Below are 27,800 nucleotides of genomic sequence, written 5' to 3'. Positions count from 1 at the left end.
AGTCCACCTCTCTCCTCTCCACTGCGTCACCCTCGTGAGCAGCCAGGCACCGCTCAAGGCTGGGTGGCCAAGGCAGCAGCCGAGCAGGAGCAGCAGCTTACTGCAGTGAGGGGCTCCTGGGGCGATGCAGGAGCTGGTGGTCCTGGGATGGTAGTGATGGCTGTGGAGGGAGAGGCGGGCGGCTGTAGAGACAGCACCAAAAAGACTCGGTGATGCTGAGATGTGCGGAGGGGTGAAGCGAAGGAAGAGAAGGATCAGGAATGATATCAAAATAAGACAATAAAATGAGACATGCAAAACAATACCAAGGAGATTTTCCAGAGGAGGTGACTTCAATGGGCCTTGAACCAGTAGGATATAGTACCTGGGATGGCAGGTGGGTGTCACCTGCAGGCTAAGTGCAACCACTCAGAGTGGCTGCACAGAGTGGTGCACTGCACAGGGTAAGCCAGGCATATACTAAATGACTGGTCTCCACTGAGAGGCATGTCATGAGGGAATAGGAGGCCGGGTGGTGAACGTAAGAGGCAGACGTCTGTAATTGGGAAGGGCAGCCCCAAGCAGGGGCCATCATAGTCACTCCACTGATTGATTTTTCAATCCCTGTTCCTTACAAAACTTGCTCTCCAGGGTCTCTCTTACCCTAGACAACATCTTGGGCACGTAGCCTTTATGGTCGCTGTCAGACAACACAGAGTCCAGTACAATTTACTGGTCTCTTATCTCTTATCTTCAATTTGAAGCTCCTCCCCTCCACCGAGCTAGGGTCTGTTCTCAGATGCCAGCAGGAAGGGCAGGGGTGGGAAAGGCCTGAGAGGCTTTTCTTTGCTCCAACATCACTGGCTCATCTGTGATCCCTCCAGGGTTGGGCTGGAACGACAGGATTAGGAGGAAAAGGTAGTTTCTCATGGCTAGTGTTGTTGTGACTTGGGTTCATGAACTGCTCAAATCATAGTGAGAGGCAGGTGGGTGGGTTGATGAGGCAGGTCCCTCTGTGCAGCTCTGCAGGGAACTTCTAGGCTGCAAGAAGCTCCTGCCAGCCCTTGGGCTGGAGAGAACCAAGGGAAAAAGATGGAATGTGCAAAATTTAGACACTTAGAGGACATGCCCCCAGAGCTCAAATTCAGACACTGGAGGAAGTGTCCTGCTGGGCTGGTGATGGGGTCTCTGCGTTTGGAGGCGGTGAACCCAAATTTTGCTGGTGTCTCAGAGGGGATGCTATGAGGCTGGTTCTGCCAGTGTTAGAGAAAGTGCAGACTGGAATCAGATGCTGCTAGGTGGACGAACTGCCCCTGTCAAGGTACAAAAGCAAGGATGGGTGACCCTGACAGGGCCAGAAACAAACAGGACAGAAAAGGGAGGCATAGGTCCCTTCTCCCTCCTCTCACCTTCTGAAGATCAGTGGGACTGTCTACTGGCAGAGCCTGACAGACAGGCAAGGCAGCCACGTGGCTCCGCAGCCCCAGCATCACAAGGTAGAGTGCAGAAAGGCAGCTTTGGGGTTGAGAGACAGTAGCTTAATCCTGGGCTCAGCGCCTGGGGTTTGTAATAAAGAAAGTCACAGGTCCCAAGTGGCGTCTCTCCTGCTAAAGCCCATGATACCAAACCTAGATTTGATACCTCATCTAACTGCAGTTTCAGCCTCTCCCAGAAATGTAATCTTATCAACCAGTTCGGTATTTTCTGGTCAAGGACAATCTGTCACATGGGCCCTCTCCACCCCCCAGAGGAAGACGAGGAAATCTGCTTGATAAAACTCTTACCATTCCCTTCCCCCCAAAATAAGATGTCCTGGCCTAAAAATAACCCTTGCTTTCTTTTCTTTTGCTCATAGCTCCCTTGCCCCACTCTTCTTCCTATAAAAACTTTCCACTTTGTACAATCCCTCGGAGCACCCTTCTAGATGGGATGGCGCCCGATTCAGGAATCGTCAAAATAAAGCCAATTAGATCTTCAAATTTACTTGGCTGAATTTTCTTTTTTAACAAGTTCTTCTCTACTCCCGTCGGCAGGAGGTGAAAAGAGTGTGGCAGGGTCTCTTGCTGTTGACATTCAATCAGCAGAACTTAGTCGCACCCCAGTCACAAGGAGATTGTGGAACTCCTGGATGCCTAGGAACACCGGACACAGGTTTCGGCGAGCAGCTGACACAGTCTGCCGCTGGTGCAGGACACAGGAGGCGGCCGTGGGACTCCTCCAGCCGCGGACATCCCATTGCAGTTCTTCTGATGGTGGAGGTAGGAGCAACACTTTACTCCCAGCTGCCTGCTTCCTCTTTGCTTTGGCCCTGGGCATCTAGAACACCTACTAGGCATCTTTCCTCCCTCCTGGCTGTCCTCTTGGGTCCCTGGACAGCTCCCATTGAGAGGCCCACGGTATCTAGTGCACAGAAAACCCTACCTGTGTTCAAGGCTGGTGAAAGGGCAGCTGGCTCCCTTTCTACAGCCTCAGGCATCCCCCATCTCCTTCAGCCTTCCCACGGTCCCCTTGGAATCAGTCCAGGGCACATACGTAGCTCTGAGTGGATCACTTCACAGCCCCCTCACTGGCCTAAGATGAAGAAGAGACACTTCCCCTCCCTTTCCTTCCCTTTTCTCTGGGGTGGGTGGGATGTGCCCTGGCACACCAAGCCCCCCTACCACCTTCTCTGAGCCCCCACCTCCCTTCTCCAAATCCCAGAGACCACAGGAAGTGTCTCCTGGAACAATCTCTTACAGCTGCCCCATGTTCACAAAATAGCCCACAAGGCAGAGTGAACCTGTGCTCCCTGAAGAGCCATTGCAACCATGAAAGTCCTTTAAAATTGTGCTTCGTCTTTACCAATCATGTCAGTTTGCATTCTATTGCAGACTATGCTTGTTTCAAAATAAAAATGGATTCTTCCGATTTCTGAGTAAACTCAATCTTCCATGAAGAAGCAACGTTTACCCCCGACTTTGCATCACTTGAAGGGTGAGAGCTGGGGCTGTCAGCAAAGGCACAGGGCCTCCTGCTGATCCCTGGGGACAAATCAAAACACCGTAACCCAGAATGGTAAGAAACACTGGAGCAGAGGCAGCTCAGGAGCAAGCAGAGTGGACCACGAACAGGAAGATGGTTCCCACGAAGTGCCTTCTACCCTACGATGCCTCAGAAGACGGCCTCGCTACTCCCCTATCAAGGGGCTGATGTGTCATAAATATGGCTGGAAATTCTCTTTATGTCTAAAACACACACATGGAAAGACTGACATCTTGTGGGCACATGTTAGCATTACATCACAGGTCTGGAAATAATTATAACTCAATCAGATAATACCACTGAATTGTAGACTGCTAGAGTTGCAAACTACTCCATTAAACATCTCTCAGGGTTTTAAAAGAAAGAAGAAAAAATAGTTTATTTTTCTTATGGGTAAATGCATCAAATGAACGGAAAGCTCTTCATAAAGCAAAATACAGAAACTTCCAAAGGACAAATAGCTTTCCATCTTGAGTTCATAGGATAAAAACCTCCTTGGCTTCTAGACCAAATTTATTAGCCATTTCTGCAGAAGCACATGTTATTAAATTAACCAGTTTAATTAACCTCCTAGTTATGTTATATTCCAAAGCTTTAGTTTGGAGATGTTATCTGCAAGGTGATGATGAGCGCATGGGGCCAGAATTGAGACTTTTACAGCCAGATCCTCTAAACAACTGCCTGGACTCCACAGGCACAGGGAAGCCCCCAAATCAGAGGCCAGAATCTAGATATCCCTCCAGGTCTCAGGACACTGATTAAAAAACACAAAGTTTTCCTTGGAAGTTTGACAACAAAAATGCTAAAAAATCCCCCTATTTTTCTATGAGTAGGTTGACGATGTGTTTGTTTTCCAAAACAAATAATGCCATCAATAAATTGTCAATAACTACTCTCTGATAGTAGATCCCACCGATCGGCTCTGTCCTTGTTACTCTTCATTTTACAGCTAATCCTCTGGAAGGAAATACCAGCTCACACAGGGCACTTGCTCGAGAATTTAAAGCCAGGTGTGAGGTTCTAAAGTCATTGTTCACCACCTTCTGTAGTGTAGACATTTGCTTGTTTGTTTCCATCACAATGACAAAACAGGTGTGGCCCAATACGTGGGAAAGCAGAAAAATGTAATTTTCAGCATTCCTCAACTAGAGGCCTACATCAATTTCCATTATTACCTATAATTACACTTGTTTTTGTGCAGCCGCAAAGAATGATTTTTACATTTTTAAAGTGTTCTTACCAAAACAAAAAAAATGACAATGACAAATATGCAGCAAAGACCTGTATGGCCCAAAAGGCCTAGAATATTTACTACGCGGCCCGTTACAGAGAGTTCGCTCACTCTGCATTGCACAAACAAGACTTGTGTTTCTTTTTTCAAATGTTTTAAGAACTGATTTTGAGAAAGGCAATAGAAACAAATGCACGTTCATTCCTGAACAGAAAAGTGCTTATTCTTTTATTTTCAATTAGTTGCAGCAAATTTGATTCACTCTGACATTCATTGAGCACCTACTGTGTACAACACTTCACAGGGATGAAAAGGAAAACTCACCTCTAAGACATAAAAATCACTGTAACCCAAGACAAAATGTGACGTTATAAAAAATTACTGAGGGATACAGGGCAAAAACGGAGGTAGGCGTTACTTGGGGTTGTGGAGGTAAAATGTGGGGCCTGGAGGAGTAGGTAGGTTACAATGTGCAGAGCTGGAAGGAGCGTGTTCCAAGTGTTAAAAGCAAGAAAACAGGCCCGAATGGAGTCACTTATGCTTAGCCCCACATCATCAAGCCGAGATTTAATACTTAATTACAATTTCAGCTTTCCCGGAAATGGATCTTAAACTGGTTAATCAGGAACCACATGATCAGCACTAGTGAGGTCATCTGCCTGCTTGACCCTTGCCCTCCCCTAATGGAAAGTGACCTTGGTACACCAATCCACTTTTTGCTAGTATAACTTCCTCCTTCCTGCTCCCTTCTCCCTACGAGAGTCTTTCATTTTGTACAGCATCTCGGAGCTCCTTTCCACTTGCTAAATAGGCTGCTGCCTGAGTCATGAATCATTGAATAAAGCCAATAAGATCTTTAAAATTTACTCAGTTGAATTTTGTTTTTTTATCACAGGCAAGGGGAAATCAAGGGCAGGGGTGCAAAGGTAGTAGTGAGAGTCCCAAGTTCAGGCCAGGTAGGTGTGCTGTAGTTGTGGGTGGATAGTGCAGAGAGAGATAACTCTCAACGGTAAGCCTCCTCCACTCAGGTACTCTCCTGAGTGAAAAACATGCCTTTGGGAAACCTTAAATAAAAGGGAAATTACTGTGAAAACATATTTGTCTGGGATCAAGCCAGAAATGGACAGTTACCAGGACCCACACAGGTTTGCTCTCTCCTTTCTCTAATGGGTCACATGGCCTGTCTTCCAAGGTGCCTCTGCTCCAGAGCTGGGGATCTTCTCACTTCTCCTCTCTCTTTTAACTGTACTCTTGTTTTCTGCTCACGGGTGAATGGATCAGTCAGAGCACTTCCTCGAGTCAGGTATAGGGCTGCCTTTGGTGTCCACGACAGGAAATCTGGCTGTTGGGGCTGGATACCTGGTCCCTCCACTCCACAGCAAGTGTCAGCCACAACACATGTAAGCAAGGGTAGGGACGCGATATTTGGAGAGGAATCCAGAGTTCTTTCTTGGAACGGATGTTTCCAGTTGCAATTTCCATACTGAGGATTTAGGAAGTTGGTCATGTCTGGACATAAACTAAACACACACAATGCTTGTACTGAATGCTAAGAATTTGGACTTTTTAACCAGACGTCGGGAAGCCACAGGAGGTTTCTGAGTAAGGTACTGATGGCAACCAGCTGTGATTATTAAAAAGATGATTCTGGTGGCGGTGGATACGGCGAAACACTTCGGTTTAAGCGGAGGATCAGGGCCTGGATTTATCCAGTAATGGCAGCCAGAGAGATGATTTTTCTTGTTTTCCTTCCCAAGAGGTATTATAATGGACTCGGTAGAGTCTGGCTGTTGACCGTGGGCGGCGGCGGGTGGCTGAGGATTCGGCCAGGCGGGGCGCTTTGCACGCAGTGGGTGGCGGGGCTCACAGCCACGGCTCCTGGGGCGCCGCGGGGATGGGTCTGGGGACGAGAGCCGGGAGCGCGGGGTAGAACGACAAGGGGACCCCAGCAAGCGGCGGGAGCCGCCGGGAGGAAAGACGTGCCCGGAGGAAGGCCCGGCCACCAGCGCCGGAGGCCACGACGAGGCGCTGAAATACACCAGGCGCGGCTGCAGCAACCGCTCGGTGTCCACTCGCCGCGCGGGACGTCGGGAACGGCAGCACTCTTCTCGTCCGCTGACCGGACGGACTCGCACGACCACGTTCCTCCTGGTCGTAATCCCGCACTTACCAGTCCCGGTACAGGGTCCTTTCAGTCCTGGAGGCGCCCGGAGTGACGTCATCGCGGGTCACCTGCCCTTCGTTGAAGGTTTTAGGTGTCTATGGAAAGTCTATCAGGCAGAAAGCCGGCAATAAAAGAGTAACCCCTAAACACTGGAAGGAGTGCACCTCTGATGCCTCATTCTTCCTGATATTTCCTAGTGGGCGGCTCCCCCGCCGCAGCGGAGAGGTTCCTCTCCCCATTTTGATCAGGCAACGCCTCAGACAGCCCCGCACCGCGGCGAGGGGCGGGGCGAGACAGGGCGGGGTGGGGGCCTGGCTGGGCTGCGTCGCGCTCGGGGGCCGCGCCGGGTAGTGCTTCTCTCTGGTGCCCGAGGCGGCTCTGGCTCCGAGAGCCTTCGGCAGCTCCACGGGGACTTCTGTGCACGGATGGACCCGCCCGGACTCGGCGGGAAGCGGCCTGGCAGGCGGCGGCCCCGGCGGCGTCAGCAGAGGCAGGACAGGGCCGAGGCCGCCGGTCCCTGAGGCGTGCGGGCCCACCGGGCCCGGCGGCGGCACCATGATGCCGGGCGAGACCCACTCGGCAGCGCCCGGGACGGCGGCGGACCTCTCCCGGTGCCAGGGCTGCGCCTCCCTGCAGCAGGTGCGGCGCGTGCCCGGGCCCGAGGGCGCGGAGTGGCTCGGCCGACCTCCCGGGGCTCGGGGCTGCAGGGTGCGGCCGCGCTCTGCGCGCTGCTCCCGCTCCCCTGCAGAAGCTCCCCCTCCTTCCCTTACTGCCCCGTTTTCCCCTGCGGTTGTTTTGGGAACGGTTTCCTTTGCTTTATTTGGGCTTGGAACCCAGATTCATTTACTGGGATGCGGTGGTGGTAGGGGTGGGGTGAGCGAGTTCTGCAGGGATCCCTCCTTCCCTGACTCAGCCTCAGGGCTCCCCAGGGCTGACTTTTAGGTTGGTGAGGGATGGGCGAAATGCTGAGGGTAATTACTTCTTTGAGGACAAGGTTTCTGATTGTTCTGGTGCATCCTTAAATAGTTCATCCCTGGAGGCAGGATCTTAGGCGACTTGTGGGTTGGCTGGAAGGGCCATTCATCAATTAAAGGCATGCAGATCCTGGAAATTTTTAACAGCAGCGTGGAGTGTTGTCTACAGTGAAAGACAAGGAGTTACTGGTGTCTGGCGCCCGGTCTTGTGCAGTAGTGGAAGTAGTCCCAAGTACTCTTTACAGCCAGGGCCTCCTAGTTGTTTGATGTTGGGAGTCTAACTTATAAATATCAGTGTCTACACCCCCCCCACCCCGCCCCAGGAAGATCAGTGCTGAGCTAACATCCCCGCCAATCCTCCTCTTTTTGCTGAAGAAGACCCGTTATGAGCTAACATCTATTGCCAATCCTCTTCCTTTTTTCCCCAAAGCCCCAGCAGATAGTTGTATATCATAGTTGCACATCATTCTAGTTGCTGTATGTGGGATGCAGCCTCCGCATGGCTAGAGAAGCGGTGCGTCCGTGGGCACCTAGGATCCGAACCCCAGGCTGACCAGTAGCGGAGCCTGTGCACTTAACTGCTAAGCCATAGGGCTGGGCCCAAATATCAGTGTCTTTAATGGTAAAGAGGAACTCTCCACCACCTTGCCTACTAAATGTAATTATCACATAGTCTATCTAGTATTCTAGGCACGAGGGACATAGTGGTGAACAATATAGATAAAATCTGTTCTCATAAGTAATATATATATCTACAAATAAGACTTTAGAATGTTCTAAGTGTTAGGAAGAAAATAAAAGAGGAGTTGGAATGGTGGTCTTGTCTCCAGCCAGGGCATTTTTGAGGGGGTGAAGTTGGGAGATCCGCATGATGAGAAGGAGCAGGCTGGAAGAGGTGTGGGAGGAGATTTCTAGATAGAGGGGTTAACAGGTGGAAAGGTTCCTGAGGTGAGAAGGAGCAAGATGTCTTTGAGGAGCAGAACAAGGGCTGGCTGGTATGAGCATAGTGCAGAGGGGAGAGGAGCTGAGGAAATGAGACCAGAAAGCAAAGGAATGTAGGCCAGATAGGCCATCAGAAGAAGCTTTTTTCTTTTTAAGTGTTAAGATCAGGGAAGAGAGAAAAGGGAGTCATATGCTGGCACTCTGGAGTAGAAGGAGAACTTATAGTAAAATCGTTGTCTGAGTTGAGCTGCATTGTTTTAGCATTTATAATGTGCTTTTATTTTTTTCCCTCAAAACCCCAGGAACATAAGTGAAATTCTCTTCAATCTTTAATAGCTTATATTTATTCTTTAGGCTAGTTGATCCTTTCAACAAATATTTATTGATCACCTGCTGTGTTTTAGGCAGTGCCGTTACAACCGTGGGGAAAAAAGAGAAATATCCTTGATCTTTTGGAGCTTCCATTCTAGGAGGTGGGGGGAGGAGACAAATTAAACAGGTTATGTGAAAAGGTAATAAAAACATTGGAGATAAATTAAGCAGAGAAGTGAGGGTGGGGGCAAATGGGTGAGGAAGGGGCCAATGGCTGGTGCAGTTTAAATAGGGAGTCCTGGGAAGGCGTCACAGAGAAGGTTATATTTGAGGTGAGGGGGTGAGAGAATAAGCTCTATAGATACATTGAGAGAAAAGCCTCCCAGCCTGTGGAAGGATCAGGTGTGGAGGCCTGACATAGGTACTCTGCTTGGAGTGCTTGGAAAGAGCAAGGAGGCCATTGTGGCTTGGGGTGGCGTTTGAATGTTGTCTTAGTCTGCTCCAGGCTGCTAAACAAAGTACCATAAACTGAGGGGCTTATAAGCAGCAGAAATGTATTTCTCACAGTTCTGGTGGCTGGGAAGTCCAAGATCAAGGCAGTGGCAGATTTGGTGTCTGGTGATGGCTTGATTCTTGGTTCATTGTTGTCTTCTTGCTACGTCCTCCCATGGCAGAAGGGAGAAGAGAGCTCTCTGGATCTCTTTTAGAAGGGCACCAATTTCATTCATGAAGACTCTGCCCCTCATGACCTGATCACCTCCCAAAGACCCCTCTGCAAACACCATCACATTGGGGATTAGATTCAGCATATGAGTTTTGGGAGGTATATAAACAGCCTATAACGGGGAATCTGATGACGTCAGAGGAGGACCTGATTGTGTGGACCCTTATAGATCATTGTAAGGATTTTGGCTTGTGCTTTGAAAGAATAGTGAGTCATTGGATGCTTTTGTGCAGAAGAACAACTGGTGTGAATTATGGTTTTCAGTTGTGGATCTGATCTTTCAAAAATCTGGTCTACACATAGTAGTCCCCATCTTAAAGAAGTTAGAAGGAGCAACTGTATCCTTCTAGTTGCTTAGGCTAGAAACTAGATGTCTTGCTTAGTTTCTCTCTCTCACAACCTGCATCCAATCCATGCTCTGATTCTATTGGCTCCACTTGTGTTATCCATGCACGTCTCACCATCCCCAGTGCTTCCACCCTGTGTGACCCGCTGTAACCTCGGCCTAGAGACGATTGCAGGAGCCCCCTAATGAGTCTCCCTCCTTCCACCCTTGCCGTGTTCCACTGTTGGTTTTCAAAACAGCAAGAGGAGTAATCCTGTTAAATCTCTAAATCCAGGGGTCCGCAGACTTTTTCTGTAAGGGGCAAGATCATAAAAATTTAGGTGCTGTGGTCTTTTTCCCAGCTACTCAACTCTGCCATTCTAGTGTACAAGCAGCCACACACAATACTAAAGGAATGGGTGTGGTTGTGTTCCATGGGAACTTAATTTACAGAAACAGGCCCAGGGCCTTAGTTTGCAGACCTCTTCCTTAGATCCAGACGCTCCATTGCATTTGGGTGTTCCATTGCCTGGAATACCTTTATAGGGGAAGAGGGTGTTTAGTTGTGAGTAGAGTCTAAGAAACAAGTCTTTAATATTGCAAAATAAGGCTGGAAAAATAGGTTCATGGCAGATTATAGAGGACCTTGAATGGTAACCACTTTAAAGTTTTGTGCTTATTTCTGTCAGCATTATGGGGTGGTGAAGGGTTTTGCGTAGTGACCATGGAAGAGCGGTGCTTGTAGTAACAGTAATAGGTGGTGGTGCAGGGTGGATTGGAGGACGTGCAGCCAGCTATGATCAGTTATTTTACTAATGCATACTAGTGATCATAAAAGCCTGGATTAATTGAGGTTTCCTGGGAATGGGAATAGAGAAGAAAAAGGTTCTAGGTAGGAGAAACTGTGCAAAGAGTGGACGTATCTCCAGTCAGGGAAATAGAAAATGAGAGATTTAAAACCTGAGTGACTATGATAACTGTGGTAGAGGTAGCAGAAAGCAAAACCAAGACAGAAAAGATGCTGGAAATATGGGACTGAAGTTTTGGAATGACCTCAGAACTGGGGGTGTTCACCTGTTTTGGCATTTGTTGTTTGTGGAGCGCCATGCCTCCAAGGTACCTTAGTATACTTCCAAGAAAATAGGAAAGAGGCCAGGTTATACGAGTGCTAAGTTCATTGTGAGAGTTTTGTTTGTGGGGGATGGGGACAGGAGAATGGAGGAGTATGTTCTGTCAGTTAGAAGAAACTTGGAAGACCTTTGCGGCAATTCACGGGGCTGCATGCCATCGTGAGGAGTCAGTGAAGAAAAAGTAGCTGGCTGATGAGGAAGGCGAACATGGAACTGTGGGAAAAGGAGAAACAGAGAGAGTTAGAGAGTTCAGCAGGGAGTGTGTAGGAATCAAGCTTGGAAAGAGTGTGAGTTGAGAACAGGCGGTGGCGTTTGTCAGTTAGTGGATCAATGACCACCCTTAGGCAAGACCTTTCTGCATGTGTTACATAGTTCCTTAGCAGGTTCTGTCCTTCCGTTAACTTGTGCGAGAGAGAAACCAAAGAGGGTCCGTGCAGAGGGAAGATATGCTGCTGTGTAGTTTTAACACACTGAAACTTCTGGATCTTGCAGAAAATTGACAAGCATGTTACAGGCGCCTTCCCTACAGGAGGCACACACGTCGGCGCCATGACTTCATTCTGAACCATAAAGGGAGCCTGTCTCTGTCCTGAATTGAACAGTGTGTGCCGGCACTGGAAATCTTCCTTCATGTCTTCCCCCTCCCTGCCCTCCTTTCTGTAGTGGATGAAGAGATACAGTGCCTGTGCTGAGATGATTGCATGATTCAGAAGTGTACAGATTGACCACATTTTATGTACCCTTTGTTTTGTAGTCTCACACATTAGTTTATCTCTGTTTTCTCACCCTCATTGATTATAATGGTTTATCGCTTGTCTCTAGCCCAGTGTTCATATGGATTGCCGAGCTTGGGTAGTCATAAACCAGTGTGGATCCTTATTGTGGTGGTATTATGTACAATTAAAGAAGTCTTAAGTTGAGTGGTTTTAGGTCAGGCTGGCATAAGTTGCTTTATTCTGGTGAAGGAGAGGCCCCCCGTTTTTTTTCTTTTACCAGTTTCATTCACTGCAGAGCAAAATAATTTAACTCTCTTGGGAATCCAGGTGAGCGTTTGAGGCACATGGTTATACTGTTTAGCTCATGTAACTAGAATAGATTCAGAACAGATGGGGTATTTGGCTCTCCTGGGAGCAGATTTGAGCCTATTATTTACATAAACTTGTGCTAGACTCCCATTGATAATTGCTAGTGGTTTGAACTTCATTATTTGGAACTTGAAACATATTTTCCCTTAGACATATTGATTTGTAAATGGTTATATTACAAGGAATGCTCATAAAATTGTAATTCATTCATTTAGCAAACTATTGAGCATGACTGTGTCTGTGCTGCCATGGTACGTTTTGGAATACAGTCATGAGCAGAGGAGGCATGGAGTTCATGTTCTAGTTGAGGGTACAGATGAGTGAGAAAACAATCACAGGATAAGTATGAGGTGAAAAATACCTTCTTGGGGGACGTACACAGTACCCTGGGAGCATCTAAGGGGGCAACTGAAGTCTTCGTAGAAGAAGTGAATCTAAATTGAGGTCTGAAGGATGATTTGTAGCTAAATAAGAGGGAAGAGATGGAGGAAGAGTGTTGTGGACAGAGGGGACGTCGTGTGCAAAGACGTGGAGGGGAGCAAATAGTTTGTGATAGATCAAGCACAAAGTGAAAGGTAAGGGCAGCTAAGAATGCGGCTAGAGAGCCTGGGATCTGCCTTCCCATGAATCAGAGCCACTCAGCTGGTGTTGGTGGATGAGTGTGCAGGGAGCATAGTTGGAGAGGCTTGGGCAGTCCCACCGTCCTGCCTGGTTCCACTGCACACTGTGCCAGAGGAAAGCACATGGGGGTCCTAGCTAACAACTCAGGAAGCACACTCAGCTCGGACAGAGATCGGTGTAGATTTTAATTTTGTGTGTGTGTGTGTGTGAGGAGATCAGCCCTGTGCTAACATCTGCCAGTCCTCCTCTTTTTTTTTGCTGAGAAAGACTGGCCCTGGGCCAACATCTGTGCCCATCCTCCTCCACCCTATATGGGATGCCGCCACAGCATGGCTTGCTAAGCAGTGCGTTGGTGTGCGCCAGGGATCCGAACCGGCGAACCCCATGCTGCCGCACCGGAGTGCGCGCATCTACCTGCTTGTGCCACCGGGCCAGCCCCAAGATTTTAGTTTTTAAATAAGAGCAGTTAATAAAAAGTTAGCAAACAGGATGAGGAAATGTGGCTTATCCGAGAGGATTCAAGCCGAACAATTAGCCACATCTCCCCCAGCAAAGTAATTAATGTGATTAGTGTGATTTTTAAAAATAATTTATTTTGAAATAATTTAGAACTTGCAAGAAAGTCGCCAGAACAGTGCAAAGAATTCTGGTATTCTCTTCACCCCATTCACGATTTGTTAAGATGTTTCTGCCTTTGCTTCATCATTGGTGTCCACACACAGACAGTTTCTCTCCCCTTCACACTCCAGGGTGTGCTTCCCTGAAATCCAAACACTTTCAACATAATCAGCCCACAGCCGTCTAAATCAGGATATTAATGTTGGTATGGCAGTTCCGTCCAATCCGTGGACCCATATAGATTTTGCTTACTGGCCCAGGAATAGCTGTTTCCCTTGTGGTTCAAGGTCCTGTCAGGAATATGTGTTGTATATCATTGTCATATCTCTTCAGCCTCCTTTATTTAGTCTTTCCCTGTCTTTCATGCTCATGAAAGTTTAAAGAGTAGAGCCATGTATTCTCTGGAGAATGTTGGGCAAGGTCTGGAGACATTTTTGGTGGTTATACTGTGTTAGGGATCCCCAAGACCACACCCAGGTTCAATGATTTGCTACGAGGACTCAGCATATAGTCCTGCTCTCAGGTGTGGTTTATTACAGTGAAAGGATGCAAAGCAAAATCAGTGAAGAGCAGGGCGCGTGGGGTGAAATCGGAAGAAACCGGTGAGAGTGACTCAACTCCATGAATTCCTGCAGCAGTGCCTTGTGACACACCTGTGAAGTGTTGTCTACCAGGGACGCTCATTAGACACCCGGGGCCCAAAGATTCTGTTGGGTGCGGTTATGTGGGCACCCTCTGCCTGGCAATTACCAGGGTTCCAGAATCCCAGAAGGAGGGCAAGTTTCAGCATTAACACATCGCACAGTGTAGGCACAGGGAACCACTCTTACCAGTTTGGGGAATGGTGGGAACCCTCCAGAAATCCAAGTTCCCAGATGCCAGCTAAGGGCCTGTCTTGCAAGCAGGCCTTTCTAAGGACTGCAGTCACAGGTATGCTATATTAACTCTTTTCTGCACACATACCTTGCGGGGGGGAGTGGTCTGGCCACCTAGTGAGTAGAGGCCAGGAATGCTCCCAAACGTCCACAGTGCACAGGACAGCCCCAACAGAATCTTCCAGCCTGCAATGTTAGTAGCATTGAGGTCGATAACAGGCAATTTACCTATCCAATTATCATCTTTATGTTTACTTATTTGCTGTGTATCTATATGTTTTACTTATTTGTTTAGTATTACTATTTTCCTAACTACACTGGCCATCTCCTCTGTCCACCTCTGTCAGCCTCAGGCCTGCTGGCTTGCTCTCTGCCACCCCCTCGTAGCTCACCCTGCGTGCTCAGCCGCTGTGTTGATTCCACTTCCGCAAGAAGGAAGGGGAAGATAGGAAGCACAGAGTGGATTTCTTTTCTTTTTCTCAAGTGCTAGATGTTCACAGTGACATTTAGGAGGATATTGTCTGGGTAAAATTAAAAATGTGCTATAGAAAAGGAGTAAATGGGAACAGAAAGTCTGAGTAAGAGAATGGGCTGTGCTGGGGACAGTATTAGTGAACAGGTGAAATAGTGTCAAGTAGAGCTTGAGGAACCGACCAGAGGGCAGAGAAAAGCAGAGGATGGTAGTTAGAAGAGAGAATTGGGAGTAAATCTAAGCTTTTCAATAGATGTAATAGAAGTTCCAGAAGAAGAGAGCAAGACTTCTGGAGAAAAGCGATCATCAAAGAAACTGCACCACCTGACCTTTCCTGGAGAGGAAGAACACCCAGGAGCTCCTTCCTTCCCTAGAGGCTAGACAGTAGTAGCCCACAGTGCGTGCCCATGTAAGCGAAGATGGGTCAGGGGCCCTAAGTGCCCTCCACCTAGACATAGCCTGCTGAACGGTCACAGTTCTGAGACTCATTAGAGACCTTGGTTGCAACCAGCATAAGTGACATTTGACTAAGATTGGAGGAAAACAAAAGAATGTGTTTGTGTGTGTGTGTGTGTGTGTGAGGAAGATTAGCCCTGAGCTAACCTCCCTTGCCAATCCTCCTCTTTTTCCTGAGGAAGATTGGCCCTGAGCTAACATCTATGCCCATCTTCCTCTATTTTTTATACGTGGGACGCCTGCCACAGCATGGCTTGATAAGCGGTGCGTAGGGCCACATCCTGGATCTGAACCCACAAACCCCAGGCCACTGAAGTGGAGCGCGTGAACTTAACCATTGCACCACCTGGCCAGCCCCAAGAAGAATGTTTTATTAGGGTACTGCAGCATCTGACCGTATTTGAGCTGCCACACAACCAGGCCTTAGAAAAAAAATTAGTCACGGAGTAGAGTGCTGTAGGAAACCAAGAAGTTGCCTTCACTTAGTCTTTTTTTTTTCCCCTGTGTAATGGTATGTTTTGTGATTTTAAATTTTTATTTTTATTAGAGTTACATGAACATAGATTAGAGAGACAGCTAGATATACAGAATTTGTCAAGACAGCCAGCAGCCCCCACCCCCTTGTATCCCCCTTCCCAAGAGACGCCACTTTTAATTGTTTGTGTTTCGTAATGAACTTGCACGTCATGGGATAATAGACTTGTATTTCTACTTCTTGTTTTCCAGTTTTAGGCATATCGTTCGATTTCTGACTTTGGAAAGTGAAGATTGGGGTCTTTTTGCCCTGTACCCTATTACACCTGAGCCTCATCGACCACCCCCCCCCACCCCCCCATCTCGTTGTAGTTATGATTTCGGTTCGGTCAGTATTCAGAGTTGACATTATTACATTATTATGTTATTCAGAGCTAAACTCTGGAGTAAATTACGATTACTTTTCCTTTCCTGTGTGTTTTCTTGTTTCCCTTGATTAATGATTACTTCCTTAATCCAACTTACTCATCTTGAAAATGTTAATGAGTGCTTACTATATGCCAGGAACTGGGTTAACACACTTTAATAGGCTCATCCTATTTAATCCTGATAGCAAGCCAGTTATGTGACCTCCCAGTTCCTCCTTATCTATGAAATTGGAAATGGTACTGAGGCAGGGAGGTTAAGTAAATTTGCCCAAGGTCACTCAGCCAGAAAGTGGTGGAACAGGAATTTGTATCCAGCTGTGTGTGACTCTAGACCCTGAGGTTTCTGGAATGTCTCTGGCATAGTAATTGACGTTACATAATGGCATCTGGAAGCAGAGCGGGGAAGATGAGATGACTAGCAAAGAACTCCAAAGAGAATGGGAAGAAAAGAGGAAGAGACTTCTGTTTAAGAAAGTCATAATTTAAATGCATGACGAAAACCTACATTCACTTGCAGTTCTCTGCCAGTTAGGTAGAAATATCTTCTTAACGTTTTCATTCCACCAGATATTCTGTGGTTTTCTTAAGGGAAAAATTCCCTCCTGAGCCTTCAGACCTGCTGTCATCTGGTGCACAGCTGCCTTCCTAGACGCCCTTTTCCTCTGTTCTGTGTCCCACATTGTCCTCTCTCAGTTTACTCCATGATTTGGGTGGAGCATGTTCACATCCTTCAGAACCTCCCTGAGCGAGGATGTCTGGGAAGTAAGCTTGTGGAGACTTCGTAGATTTGAAAATGCCTATTTTACTGTCACGATTGGTATCTTGTGCAAAATTGGACCTTGGAATTCATTTTCCTTAAATTTTGAAGGCTTGCTTTCTAGATCTCTTTTGAAGGCTGGATTTCTAGGTCTCTAGATTGTTGAAGTCTGAAGCCATTCTGATGCCAGCCAGATTCTTTGTATATGGCTTTTTTCATTTTATTTTTCTCTCAGGATTCTTATAGGATCTTTGCGGTGTCTCTGATGGTCTGAAATTTTCTGCTGATGTTTCATGGTTTGGATCCTATTTGTATTCCACATAGTGGACCCTTTCAATTTGGAAACTTCTAGCTTCAGTTCTGGGTTTTTTTCCCTTGAATATCAGTGTTTCTTTCATTATCTCTGCATCTTCCATTATTCTCTCTGGAACTTGCTGTTGGGCTTGTGGGACCTCGGGCACTAACTCTGTTTCTTTCTTGATTCGTTCCCATCTCTGTGTTTTGCTTTATTTGGGGAGAGTTTTTTTCAACTTTACTATCTAATCTTTTGAGTCTTTCATTTTGCTTTCCTGTTTTTAATTTAGTTATAACAGTTTTATTGAGATATAATTCACATACCATAAAAGTCATCTTTTTAATGTGTACAGTTCAGTGGTTTTTAGTATATTCACAGTTATGCAACCATTAACCACTATGTGATTGTAAAACATGTTCCTTGCGCTCCCACCAAGAAACCCTTTAAGCATTAGCAGTGATTCCCTGTGTTTCCTCCCACCCCCACCTCCCACCCCCTAAGCCCTGGCAGCCACTAATCTACTTTCTGTCTCTGGGTTTGCCTATAATGGACAGTTCATATGAATAGAATCATTCAGCATGTAGCCTTTTGTGACTGGCTTCTTTCACTTAGTGTAATGTTTTCAAGGTTTGTCCATGGTGTAGCATGTATCATTCATTCCTTTTCATTGCCAAATAATCATGGTGTATGGCTGTGTGACATTTTGTTTATCCATGCATCAGTTGATATACGTTTAGTATTTCCATTTTTTGGCTAGTGTGAATAATGCTGCTATAAATAAGAGTGTATAAGTTTGGCATGGACATATGTTTTCAGTTCTCTTGGGTATATACGTAGGAGTGGAGTTGCTGGATCATATGGTTAACTCTGTTTAACATTTTGAGGAACTGCCAAACAATTTTCCACAGCAGCTGCACCATTTCATATTCCACCAGCAATGTTTGAGGGTTCCAATTTCTCTGCATCCTCACCATCACTTGTTATTGTCTGTCATTTTGATTTTGGCCATCCTAGTGGGCGTTTATGTTTTTAATTTTTAAGAGCTTTCTTTAAAAATTCCTAAGAGCTCTAAATATTTTTAGATATAGCTTCTTGTTCTTATTTCATGAATATAACATCATTTATATAAGATTATATTAATATTTTTGAAGTTTTGTCAGTTTTTGTTTACTACCGGTTGCTTTGGCTTGTTTTGTTTTGGTCTCTTTCATGTGATGAATTTTTCTCTGATGTTTGGAAATCGTTGATCGTTTGTTCATATTAGAGCAGAAACTGATATGCTGGCTGGAAATGCTGAGTGTTTGGGGCTTCTGGACCCTGAGCTTCATTGCAGTAGGTCTGGGTGGACCATTTATTGATGGAAGAATATGTCCTGTCAGTACCTTTAGATCTTATCTCTAGGCTGGTCAGATTTCCTCAGAGAAAGTGCTTCTAGTCTCCTGCCTGGAGGCCAAAAGGATTGGCTGCCACTGTCTGGGAGCTTAATGGAAGAGAAGGAGGCGGCCAGTCTCCAGTCACTGTGAATTGGTGTACCTGGGCCCTCTGTTTTTGGTTCAGTCCCCCTGCCCCAAGTGTTCACAGTGTCCCAGGCAGAGACTTCTTCAAAAAGCAAACCTCCTTCTGCTGGATGGGAGAGGAGCAATTTCCTGGAGGCATGGCAGAGAGGGGGGAATTGGAGGATTAAATGCTTATCAGAAAGCTTGCAACCAGTTCTCATTTTGGCGCCATCCCTGTTCTCCTGTCTCTCAGAGGAACCGGGAGTCACTGATCCCCAAGTTTGTTGAAGTTTTGCAGTGTGAATTGAGTTTTTTCTCACTTTTCCCCACTGCTGGCTCTCTTGGGTCTGTAAATCAGTGCCCTGAATCTGCTTTCTAGTGTCTATTTGTCTTTTGTCCTGTTCTTGTACTTGTGGGTTTTGCCTTTGGGGGAAAAAAAAATCTCTTGACTGTAGTTTTAGCTAGTTTTAGGGAAGGAGTAAAAGCAGATGCGTTATCTTCTGCTCAGAAATCTGTTGCTCTGTAGATTTTATTTTGTATTTAATGAAAGATTTTTTTTAATGTGGAAAGCCAAATACACTAATGCTATTGAATAGTCCCTTCATTGTTCTTTTGATTTACAATGTTTGGAGTCTCCACTATATACAATAATAAATTTCAGAGTAGTTAAAGATATAAATACACAAAGTAAAGGCATAAAAGTACTAGAATAACATGTAGAAGAATCCTTTTATTTTAGCATTTTAGGTGGGATAGAGCCTTCTAAATATATCAGGAAACTAAAATTTCTAAAAAGTGACAGATTTAACTGAATATTTAAAACTTCTGTATGCTATGTGGTTATATTTTAATGATCAGTTGGCAAACATATACATGTATATATTTATAACATGTGATGGGAGGTTACTGTCTCTCAAATATTGCAGCCCATAAGGAAAGTGTACCCACACCAATAAGCAAACAATATTGAGTCTATTAATAAAAGGAAAACTATGAATGGCCAGAAGAGATAAAAAAATTTCTTGATATCACTCATAAAGAAATGTAAATGAGAAAGAAATATGACTCTAAGATTATCAGAGCTCACAGACTATCACTAATGCAGAGAGCCTATTTGGACTTTATCCTAAGGAAAAATAAAAGTGTCTCATGGAGGAACAGGCAAGGACATTCATTGCCTGCTGTTAGCAAAGACTGAAAGGGGCCCAAATGTCCTTCAGTGAAAAATTGGTTGAACTGAGTACATCCAAATATATTTTACATATGCAGTAACAGTTCTGAAAGGATATACACAGAAAGTCACAGTGATTTTTGATAGGTGGTGAGATGACAAGAGAACCGATACTATTTATATATTTTAATGTGTAAAAATTTTATTTTAACAAATATGTTACACGTATGACTGCAAAGGAAATGCACATGTTACCATAAAGGAAAATGTTACTGTAATTTTTAAAATCATTTGTATTATCTAGAAAAAGACACTTTGGGGATAATCAGTGAAAATTGAGCACAGTCTGGATGTTATTATTGAATTATTACTTGGGTGTGAAAAGGCTATTGTGGTTATGTTTAAAAATAAGTTCTTATTTCTGAAGTGTTTACCAAAGATAAAAGGAGACATTAAAGGCGAAGTCATTTAAAAGAAAAAAAATCTGCGTATTTTAAATCTTAGGGACATTGTGAACAGTGTAACTAATGTTGTTTTCCCTCTCAAGTTGGTAGCAATAATTTAGAACCAAATTTGTAGTTGGTCCCTAAAGTTGAGTAATATAGATCCTTATAAAATGAACTTTTCACTTAATCTCCACCTCATTTTAATATTCCTTTTTGTCCTTCCCGTGGTATTTTTTTTATTTTTTGCTATTTTTTATAATTTATGTGTCTTTTTGGGTTATCTTAAATCCTTTCAGAAACAATGTAGAGTACAGTGTAGACTGATGATTAACAGTAATCAGTGAACTAAACTAGTGACTTTTTATTGAGCCCTCCCTGTGACTAAGCGCACACAGTCAAAGCGTCTCTTCAGATCCTTGGCTGTTAAAGGGGCACCAGCATTCGGACAGAGAAAGACATTCAGGGGGAGAGAGCATGGGCTCACAGAGTATGTCTGTGTGTTTATACACAGTGTAAATAATAGATGTACACACTTCTGTGTTAATGTAATATATTAAACAATAGGTTTATATTTTATACTAAATTACAGGAAAAATTGTTTAATTATATGCTATAAAAACAAGTAGCTGACTGTAGCTTTTTTTTCTTTCAGAATTTAAATGAATATGTCGAAGCATTAATTACCTTGAAGCAAAAAATTATTAATACAGAGTGAGTATGTGTTCATTTGTTTGGGCTGAATTTTGTGAACCTGACAAACGAGTTGGAGCAGGTGGTGGTGGTAGACCCCTTTGGCTGAAAGGAGAACTTGAGTTTCTCAGTCTGGTGCCAGCGTGGTGTTGATTATAGTGCAGCTTCTTGTGAGCCCTGCCTGCAGCAGGAACCTTCTCTTACTGGTCCACAGGCCTTTACAGTTAAGGCTCATGGGTTGGGAAGTGATTTTTGCTGTTGAAGCTGTTTTCTGTCCTCAGAGCCTTCTTAGCCTTAGGGCTGGACCTCAGACACAGTATTCCATGGCCGTGCTGTGAGAGTTAATTGATTGTTTTTAAATTCTGTAAAAGTCTTATGACTTCATAGGCTAAGATATTACTTAAATCAAAGGAATTTTTAAATTAAAAGCTCATATCAGCACAGTGCTTTTAAGGAATGTAAGGTATATTTACGTGTGTGTGTGTATGCATATATATAATTAATTAAGCATAAATTTGTTATAGGAAACCTAGGAAGAAAGGGTGCCCTGCATATTTGGAAACATGATTTTAACATTGTATGTTTTTTAGATATAAACAAGTAACTTCTTTTCTTTGTTGCAGTAATTTGTTAACAGAATATCAGAAGAAATGTGATGATATCCTTTTACTGGCTTTTTCCTTTGAATTTTTGAATTTGCTTATTTATAATTTCTTAAAGAGATGTGAGAATTTCTTTTCATAGTTATATTTTGGAAGGCAATATTTATAGGCTCCATTGGGGGTACTTCTAACAAGCATAGTAAACAGCTAGGTTTTACTCTCAATACGTGTTTAATGATAAGTTCTAAAATAAGGAGACTAAGTCTTTATTTTGTTTTTGTTATCAATTTTGATTTTCTTAAGGTCTCATAAGCTTTTTAATGAGTAGGTCTTGCATTTGTACTGAGGACGTGATATATGTTCTTTAGATTTAGGAGGAATGTGAAGCTGAATATGATACCATCAGAATGTCATTTTGGAATTTCTGCAAGAGGGGCACTATAGGAATATTCAGAGTGTGGGAAATTGATTTGTTAATTATTTTTGTGATTTGTAGAGAATTACTGTATATTAATACATTAATATGTTAATATAGTGTAATTTTGTAATCACAGATAGTTCTTGGGCTTATAGTCACCATTTGTTCAGTAACCATTTAGAGCGCCTGTAGTTAGTTGGCCTCTGATTAAATATTTTCTTGGCAGGGTGAAAATAGTGTGTATAACTTTGATCCTTCTGCATCGTGTGATAATACTTACCTGAATTAAATCTTTCTCAGAAAAACATAAATTTCTCCCATAAAAATAAAGACGTATATACTTTTAGAGGTTTACTGAAGTGCAGCTTCAGTGTCAAGATTGGGACAGATTCTGCTATTTAACTTTGTCAGTAACTTGAGGCCTGCTTCAATGTTATTTCTAGGATCCCTGAACTTATACGTGGTCACCAATTCTTTGTTTGTGTTGGTACCATCATATCTAATTTGTGTGATTAGAGTAATAAAATCAGGGCAGAGCATTTAGATTTATTTTTAGTATCTGAATTTTTACATTCAAAACTATAGGTTGTTGAAAATTTCTTGTGCTTTAATTGTTGAAACTATCAGTCTGTTTACCTATAAATGTATATTACTGCAAAAGTGATATCTTTGATTATGAATGTTGTGTAGAAATAATTATTACAACTACTTGTAGTTAGGTAAATAGGGAAATAGGAAATTAATTCCAATATTAGGAGAGCAATGTGTTCATTATATGCTTTTTTGGAAGAAATGGCATAACGTTTTGAGGTAATTACAGGTAACCTAACAGGGAGATTATTGATTTAGTTTTCTAAAATTTGACTACAAAATTTTTTAAATCAAATTATTAAAATAATTTATTAAAAATTGATAAAATTTTAAATTATTCTTGAATTCCCATTCTGTGATGTGATAATGAGCTTCAGCCTCAGCTACACGTAAATATTGATATTTAAAAAAAAAACACATTTGCATTTGTCCAAAATATATATTTGTTGTACCTCAATATGCAGCAGTTTGCCCTACAGCCTGAGGTACCAATGTTGCAGGTTTAATCTGGGTTTCTATAGAACTTGATTCCTTATGTTTTTTTGGTAATTCTGACTGTTTTGTTGTTTATCAGTTCCTCTTACTACAGGGCAGAGAGTATATTTTATTTCCTCAGATGTTTTTTGAACTCTTCTTTTATGCAAAGACTGCAGTAATTTATTTTTATTTTTTAATAATTTTTTTTTTTATTTTATTATTATTTTTTTTCTTTTTCCCCAAAGCCCCAGTAGATAGTTGTATGTCATAGCTGCACATCCTTCTAGTTGCTGTATGTGGGACGCCGCCTCAGCATGGTGGGAGAAGCGGTGCGTTGGTGCGCGCCTGGGATCCGAACCCAGGCCGCCAGCAACGGAGCGCGCGCACTTAACCGCTAAGCCACAGGGCCGGCCCAAGACTGCAGTAATTTAGAATGAATAAAATATACTCCTTAATCTTGAGAAGCTTACGTTCTAATGGAGGAGGACACAGATGTGTTGTGACAAACACACATTTGCTATATTGTGATATGAGTAGGAATTTACAGGAGATGAAAGTTAAAGGAATTATTTTTTGCTATTCTGGAACATTTTACTGTCACCATGAGATGGAAAATGAAGTTATCAAATTGTGTAAATTGTAAAGGTGAGGGGTTATCTAGATTTTATGTTTGCCCTGTATTTCTTCTCTCATTACTCATTAAGTATAGTTATCTATGGTATTAGTTAAGTACATAACTCTGGTTTGCTGAAATTATGCTCTTACTATTTGAGGAATGAAAGGTTGTTTGGGAATTCAGATATATACCGGATTCAAGGTATTTTCCGTTAGTTGCATATTGCTTTGTCTTTATTCTTGGAATTTAATCAGTTATATATTTAAGCAATTACCTTTTTAATTTAGAGAAGCAGATATTTGACTTTTGGTACATGTTATGGTAAATAGGAACAACTCGGTAAAAAGCTTTATCACTATGTTACGGATGGAACTTTGAGTATTGTTTTCTAGGAATTATGATCTTGCCTGTATACATATAACACGGATTATTCAGATAGTTTTAAAGTGAGTTTTATTTTCAGACAAGTATCAGTAGATAAAATTCTCAGAGTTTTCTTTAACAAGTTTTACAGCTGCAGTTTGCAAGAAGGTAAGCTAACTGTTTTCATGGTGGATTTGGGGTAGACATTTATCAGACTCAATTTTTAAACAGATTCAAACAAAGCACCACATAGGACTGATCCATTTTTATGGAATGTTGCGTTGATGCTCATAATAAAAGACGATTCACATGTTCCTTACTATTAAATTGTTCAAATGAATGTCTTACTAAGGTCTTAAATCACGGCCTGGTGTTTGACTTGAGTTTTCAGTAACTTTTACTGACCATGTTACCATTGAGATGAAGCTTATTGCTATCAAATTATTGTTGTCTCTGTGAATTGGACTATTTAATGTGGTTGTTGATCTTGTATGTCTTAATCTAAAATAGACTTACGTAAAAATTTAGCAATGTTTCATACTCGGATTACATATATCACTTAGAAGAAGGCAAAATGTGGTTATAAACTAAATCACAAAATTACCTATCATTTAATTTGAATAAACAGAGATGAGTTCAAGATTGGAAGAGCCAAAGTATTTGGCATATTGTCCTTTAATATATTCTCCAACAGATTGAGAATCTGGTGTAGTTCTCAAGTAGCTTTTTGATATAGTTTTATTAGAAATAGATTAAATGCCAAAGAAATAAAAAGCAATATGAAGATTATGTTGGTATAAATAGAATGCATTTAAAAAGAGAGATTGTTTTGCTCCTTTGTTGTTTGTTAGGAATAAAATCGAAAATCACCAGTAGATATATTTAATAATTCACTATAGATACTTTTTTATGCTAATATTAATGCATTGTCCATTTTTAGAGAGAATAGTACTCTGCATCACCAAGTGGAACAGATGCTTCAAAAAATTTCTCCTCTGCAGAAATGTCAAGAAGAACTGGGATCTTTAAAAGCAGAGTTAGAAGAGAAAAAGGTAACTAAAGTAATTTTCCTACAAAGATTTATCTTCAGTAAATTAAGATCTGTTTATTTACTGAAATTGGGATAAATGGACATTTTATGTCTTAACAAAGGAAATAAATGCTAGTCAAGACTCTTTAAGTGTGTTACTACACTTAGAGGCCATTGAAGTAGTTGATGAATGGCTTGGTCCTTACAGTAATTATTAACTCTGTAATGCTGTGTTAGTTGCTCATGCTTTTTGAGAGATTCAGTAGAGACGCCTTCTAGCTGTCAATTTTTATGGCTCTATGTGTCCTGCATTGATTGCTTTTTTACGTTTTTCTTGCTTTTTTTTTTTTTTGTGAGGAATATCAGCTCTGAGCTAACATCCATGCTAATCCTCCTCTTTTTGCTGAGGAAGACCGGCTCTGAGCTAGCATCTATTGCCAATCCTCCTCCTTTTTTCCCCCAAAGCCCCAGTAGATAGTTGTATGTCATAGTTGCACATCTTTCTAGTTGCTGTATGTGGGACGCGGCCTCAGCATGGCCGGAGAAGTGGTGCGTTGGTGCGCGCCCGGGATCCGAACCTGGGCTGCCAGTAGTGGAGTGCGCGCACGTAACCGCTAAGCCACGGGGCCTGCCCACGTTTTTCTTGCTTGAAGCATAAAATAACATGCAAAAATTCAAACTTAAAGATAGAGAAATCATGTTCTTTGTTTCAAAATCAAGTTGCAGTAAAACACTTTGTTTAAAATGCTATAAACTTGCTTTGCTATATAAATTTTGTTTTACTTTTTACAGGAATCTTAGAAGATAATTCGTGGCTTTTACAGTTAAAAAAAAAACTCAAGCCAACAAAGTTAGCTGGTTTGCATGTGGCAAGTCGTAGCCAAGCTGCAATGATTCTTGGCTTCTCGACCTGTTCTGTCATTTCTTTTCATGATAGTATTTGTGCCTCTCAGTCTTCCAAGTATGCCATTTTAGTAATGCCATGCACCTATCTGAATGAAGTCTTACATACTTTAACAGTGACAGATTTTCCAATTTCTATAGAAAGTCTCTTATGTATTTAACTGTGCAGTGAAAGTTAAACAAACAACTGTGACATTGAATTTTGTCTAACTGTGATTATATAATAATCTCATCAGCCATATCTGAGAGGAAACATGAACATTGGAGTCAGACCTGAATGATAAAACCTAATTAGTCACTCATTCACTGTGACTTTGGAAGAATAAGTTAGCTTGTGGATCCTCTGACCCCTCATGTATAAAAAGGGGTCATAAAATCCATCTCTCTGAGCTCTGGCAATTAAAGAATTATCATAAACACATTATACTATGGTGTAATGCTCAATAACAGTTTCTTTCCCATTCCAGTGCCATCAAGGTTTATATATTGATTGGTATTAACACATTTTTCCCAGTTAACATTAAATATAATGATTTGTTTTATATTTTGTCTAGTAGTAATGATAGCTTGTATTTATTAAGCTCTAAAACTGCTTTAGGTTTTGTTGAATGTTAATTGGTTGAGACAAAAATATTAGCTATTCAATATTACGAAGATTTGGAGTTACCTTAAAATTAGTATATTTTAAATTTTATAGCTTTGATTAGACTATTAATCATATGACAGCTATAAAGGATCTGGTTATATCCACAAAAATGTTCAATGAATTGTACTTTTGTTTCTTGCCTAATATATTTATTCATTTGGTTAGTTTCATACTGTTAAATGATAATAATTTAGCTTATCATGGTCAGACTGTGCTATCACTGATGGTTTATAACTTTCAAATTGACAATATATATCTATTTCTTCTTTAGAGTTCTCTAAAGTTGTATCAAGATACTCATCAGGAATATACTCGTGTAAAAGAAGAATGCTTGAAGACTGATGCTCAGTAAGTGGTGTTAAAATTACTGTGCAAATAGGGTTTTCATCTTTGAAAATAGCTAATCCTTAAATCAGTACTGTTTCTTTTTTTTCTGTCTTTGGGTTTGTTGGCTTTAATTAACTGTGTGATATTGAACTAGTTAGTCTCTCAGTCTTAGTTTCCATATCTGTAAAATGGAAATTATACCTACCTTGAAAGATTATAAGGAGGGTTAAATAAGCCATTGTATGTTAAAGGGCTGCATGGAGGAAGAACTTAGAAAGTCTGTAATACGTGCATGCATGCGTATCTGTGTGTAAGAAAACATAATTATCAACTCCTTTCTTTGTACCAGTACTTTCACAAGTATCATATGGAATGGGTGTTTTTGTTAGCATTAATAAAAATGGCTATTCAGAAGCATCCGCTTGATTATTTTGAAGTTGAATATTATGTTCACATTATTCACAAAACTTGAGAACTACACATACAATGATTTAGTGTATATGTGATATGGCAGTAATTCAGACTCTTTCTCAGAGAGTTACCTGCCTTCTCTGACTCAGAAATCCATCTTAAAACAAGTAAAGTTCTCCAGCCACTGCCTCCTGTAAAGTGGTGTTGTGAACACTCCTGCCCTATGTGCTGCTAAAAGGAACATTGTCTAATTAGACACTGGACTGACTCTGGGAGACTATCTGGACACACCAGCTTGCCTCATAGGTGAGGCCAGTGCAGTTCCGGGAAACTGCCAGACGTGGCGTGGCAGAACAAGACAGCTTTCTGTAATCCGTTTTACAACTATTACACACTAAGTGGCATACTGTTCTTAGGTTCACTCTGCCTTCAGAACAGTCACTGGTAATGTCAGTGGTTGACGGTAGATGCTTGTGACTGACATTTTCTTTGTTATATAAATCTCAGTAATTAAAAAAAATATGTACCAGACATTGTAAATATATTTGTTTTTTTTTACCATTTTAATTTGTAAAATTGTATTATTAGGAAGAAGAAACTAGAAGCCAAGGTGAAGAAGCTGGAAGGTAATTGGCACTGTTGTTTCTAGCTAATAGAAGTCATTGGTTATTATACAAATCAATGGTAACTGTACATTGCTGTAGTATTTGATCAAATAGTTGAGTTGTCA

The 27,800-nt window shown here is 42.4% G+C and overlaps 1 protein-coding gene across 1 annotated transcript in view; it reads left to right on the top strand.

Annotated features, from left to right (window-relative positions):
• The first annotated feature begins 6,739 nt into the window (after positions 1–6,739).
• The window catches only part of ICE1 (interactor of little elongation complex ELL subunit 1), a 61,308-nt gene continuing 40,247 nt past the window's right edge, over positions 6,740–27,800 (top strand). Inside the window, exons 1-7 of the mRNA XM_058564378.1 lie at positions 6,740–7,034; positions 20,649–20,707; positions 21,310–21,344; positions 23,903–23,921; positions 24,694–24,805; positions 26,604–26,680; positions 27,659–27,696. Coding sequence (XP_058420361.1) covers positions 6,951–7,034; positions 20,649–20,707; positions 21,310–21,344; positions 23,903–23,921; positions 24,694–24,805; positions 26,604–26,680; positions 27,659–27,696 — 424 coding nt within the window. The 5' untranslated portion in view covers positions 6,740–6,950. The remainder of the gene's footprint in view (positions 7,035–20,648; positions 20,708–21,309; positions 21,345–23,902; positions 23,922–24,693; positions 24,806–26,603; positions 26,681–27,658; positions 27,697–27,800) is intronic.

This window comes from Diceros bicornis, chromosome 20 (genome assembly GCF_020826845.1).
Source record: "Diceros bicornis minor isolate mBicDic1 chromosome 20, mDicBic1.mat.cur, whole genome shotgun sequence".
NCBI lineage: Eukaryota > Metazoa > Chordata > Mammalia > Perissodactyla > Rhinocerotidae > Diceros > Diceros bicornis.
The sequence above is the reverse complement of the archived record's forward strand: the minus strand, read 5'-3'. Positions and strand labels throughout refer to the sequence as shown.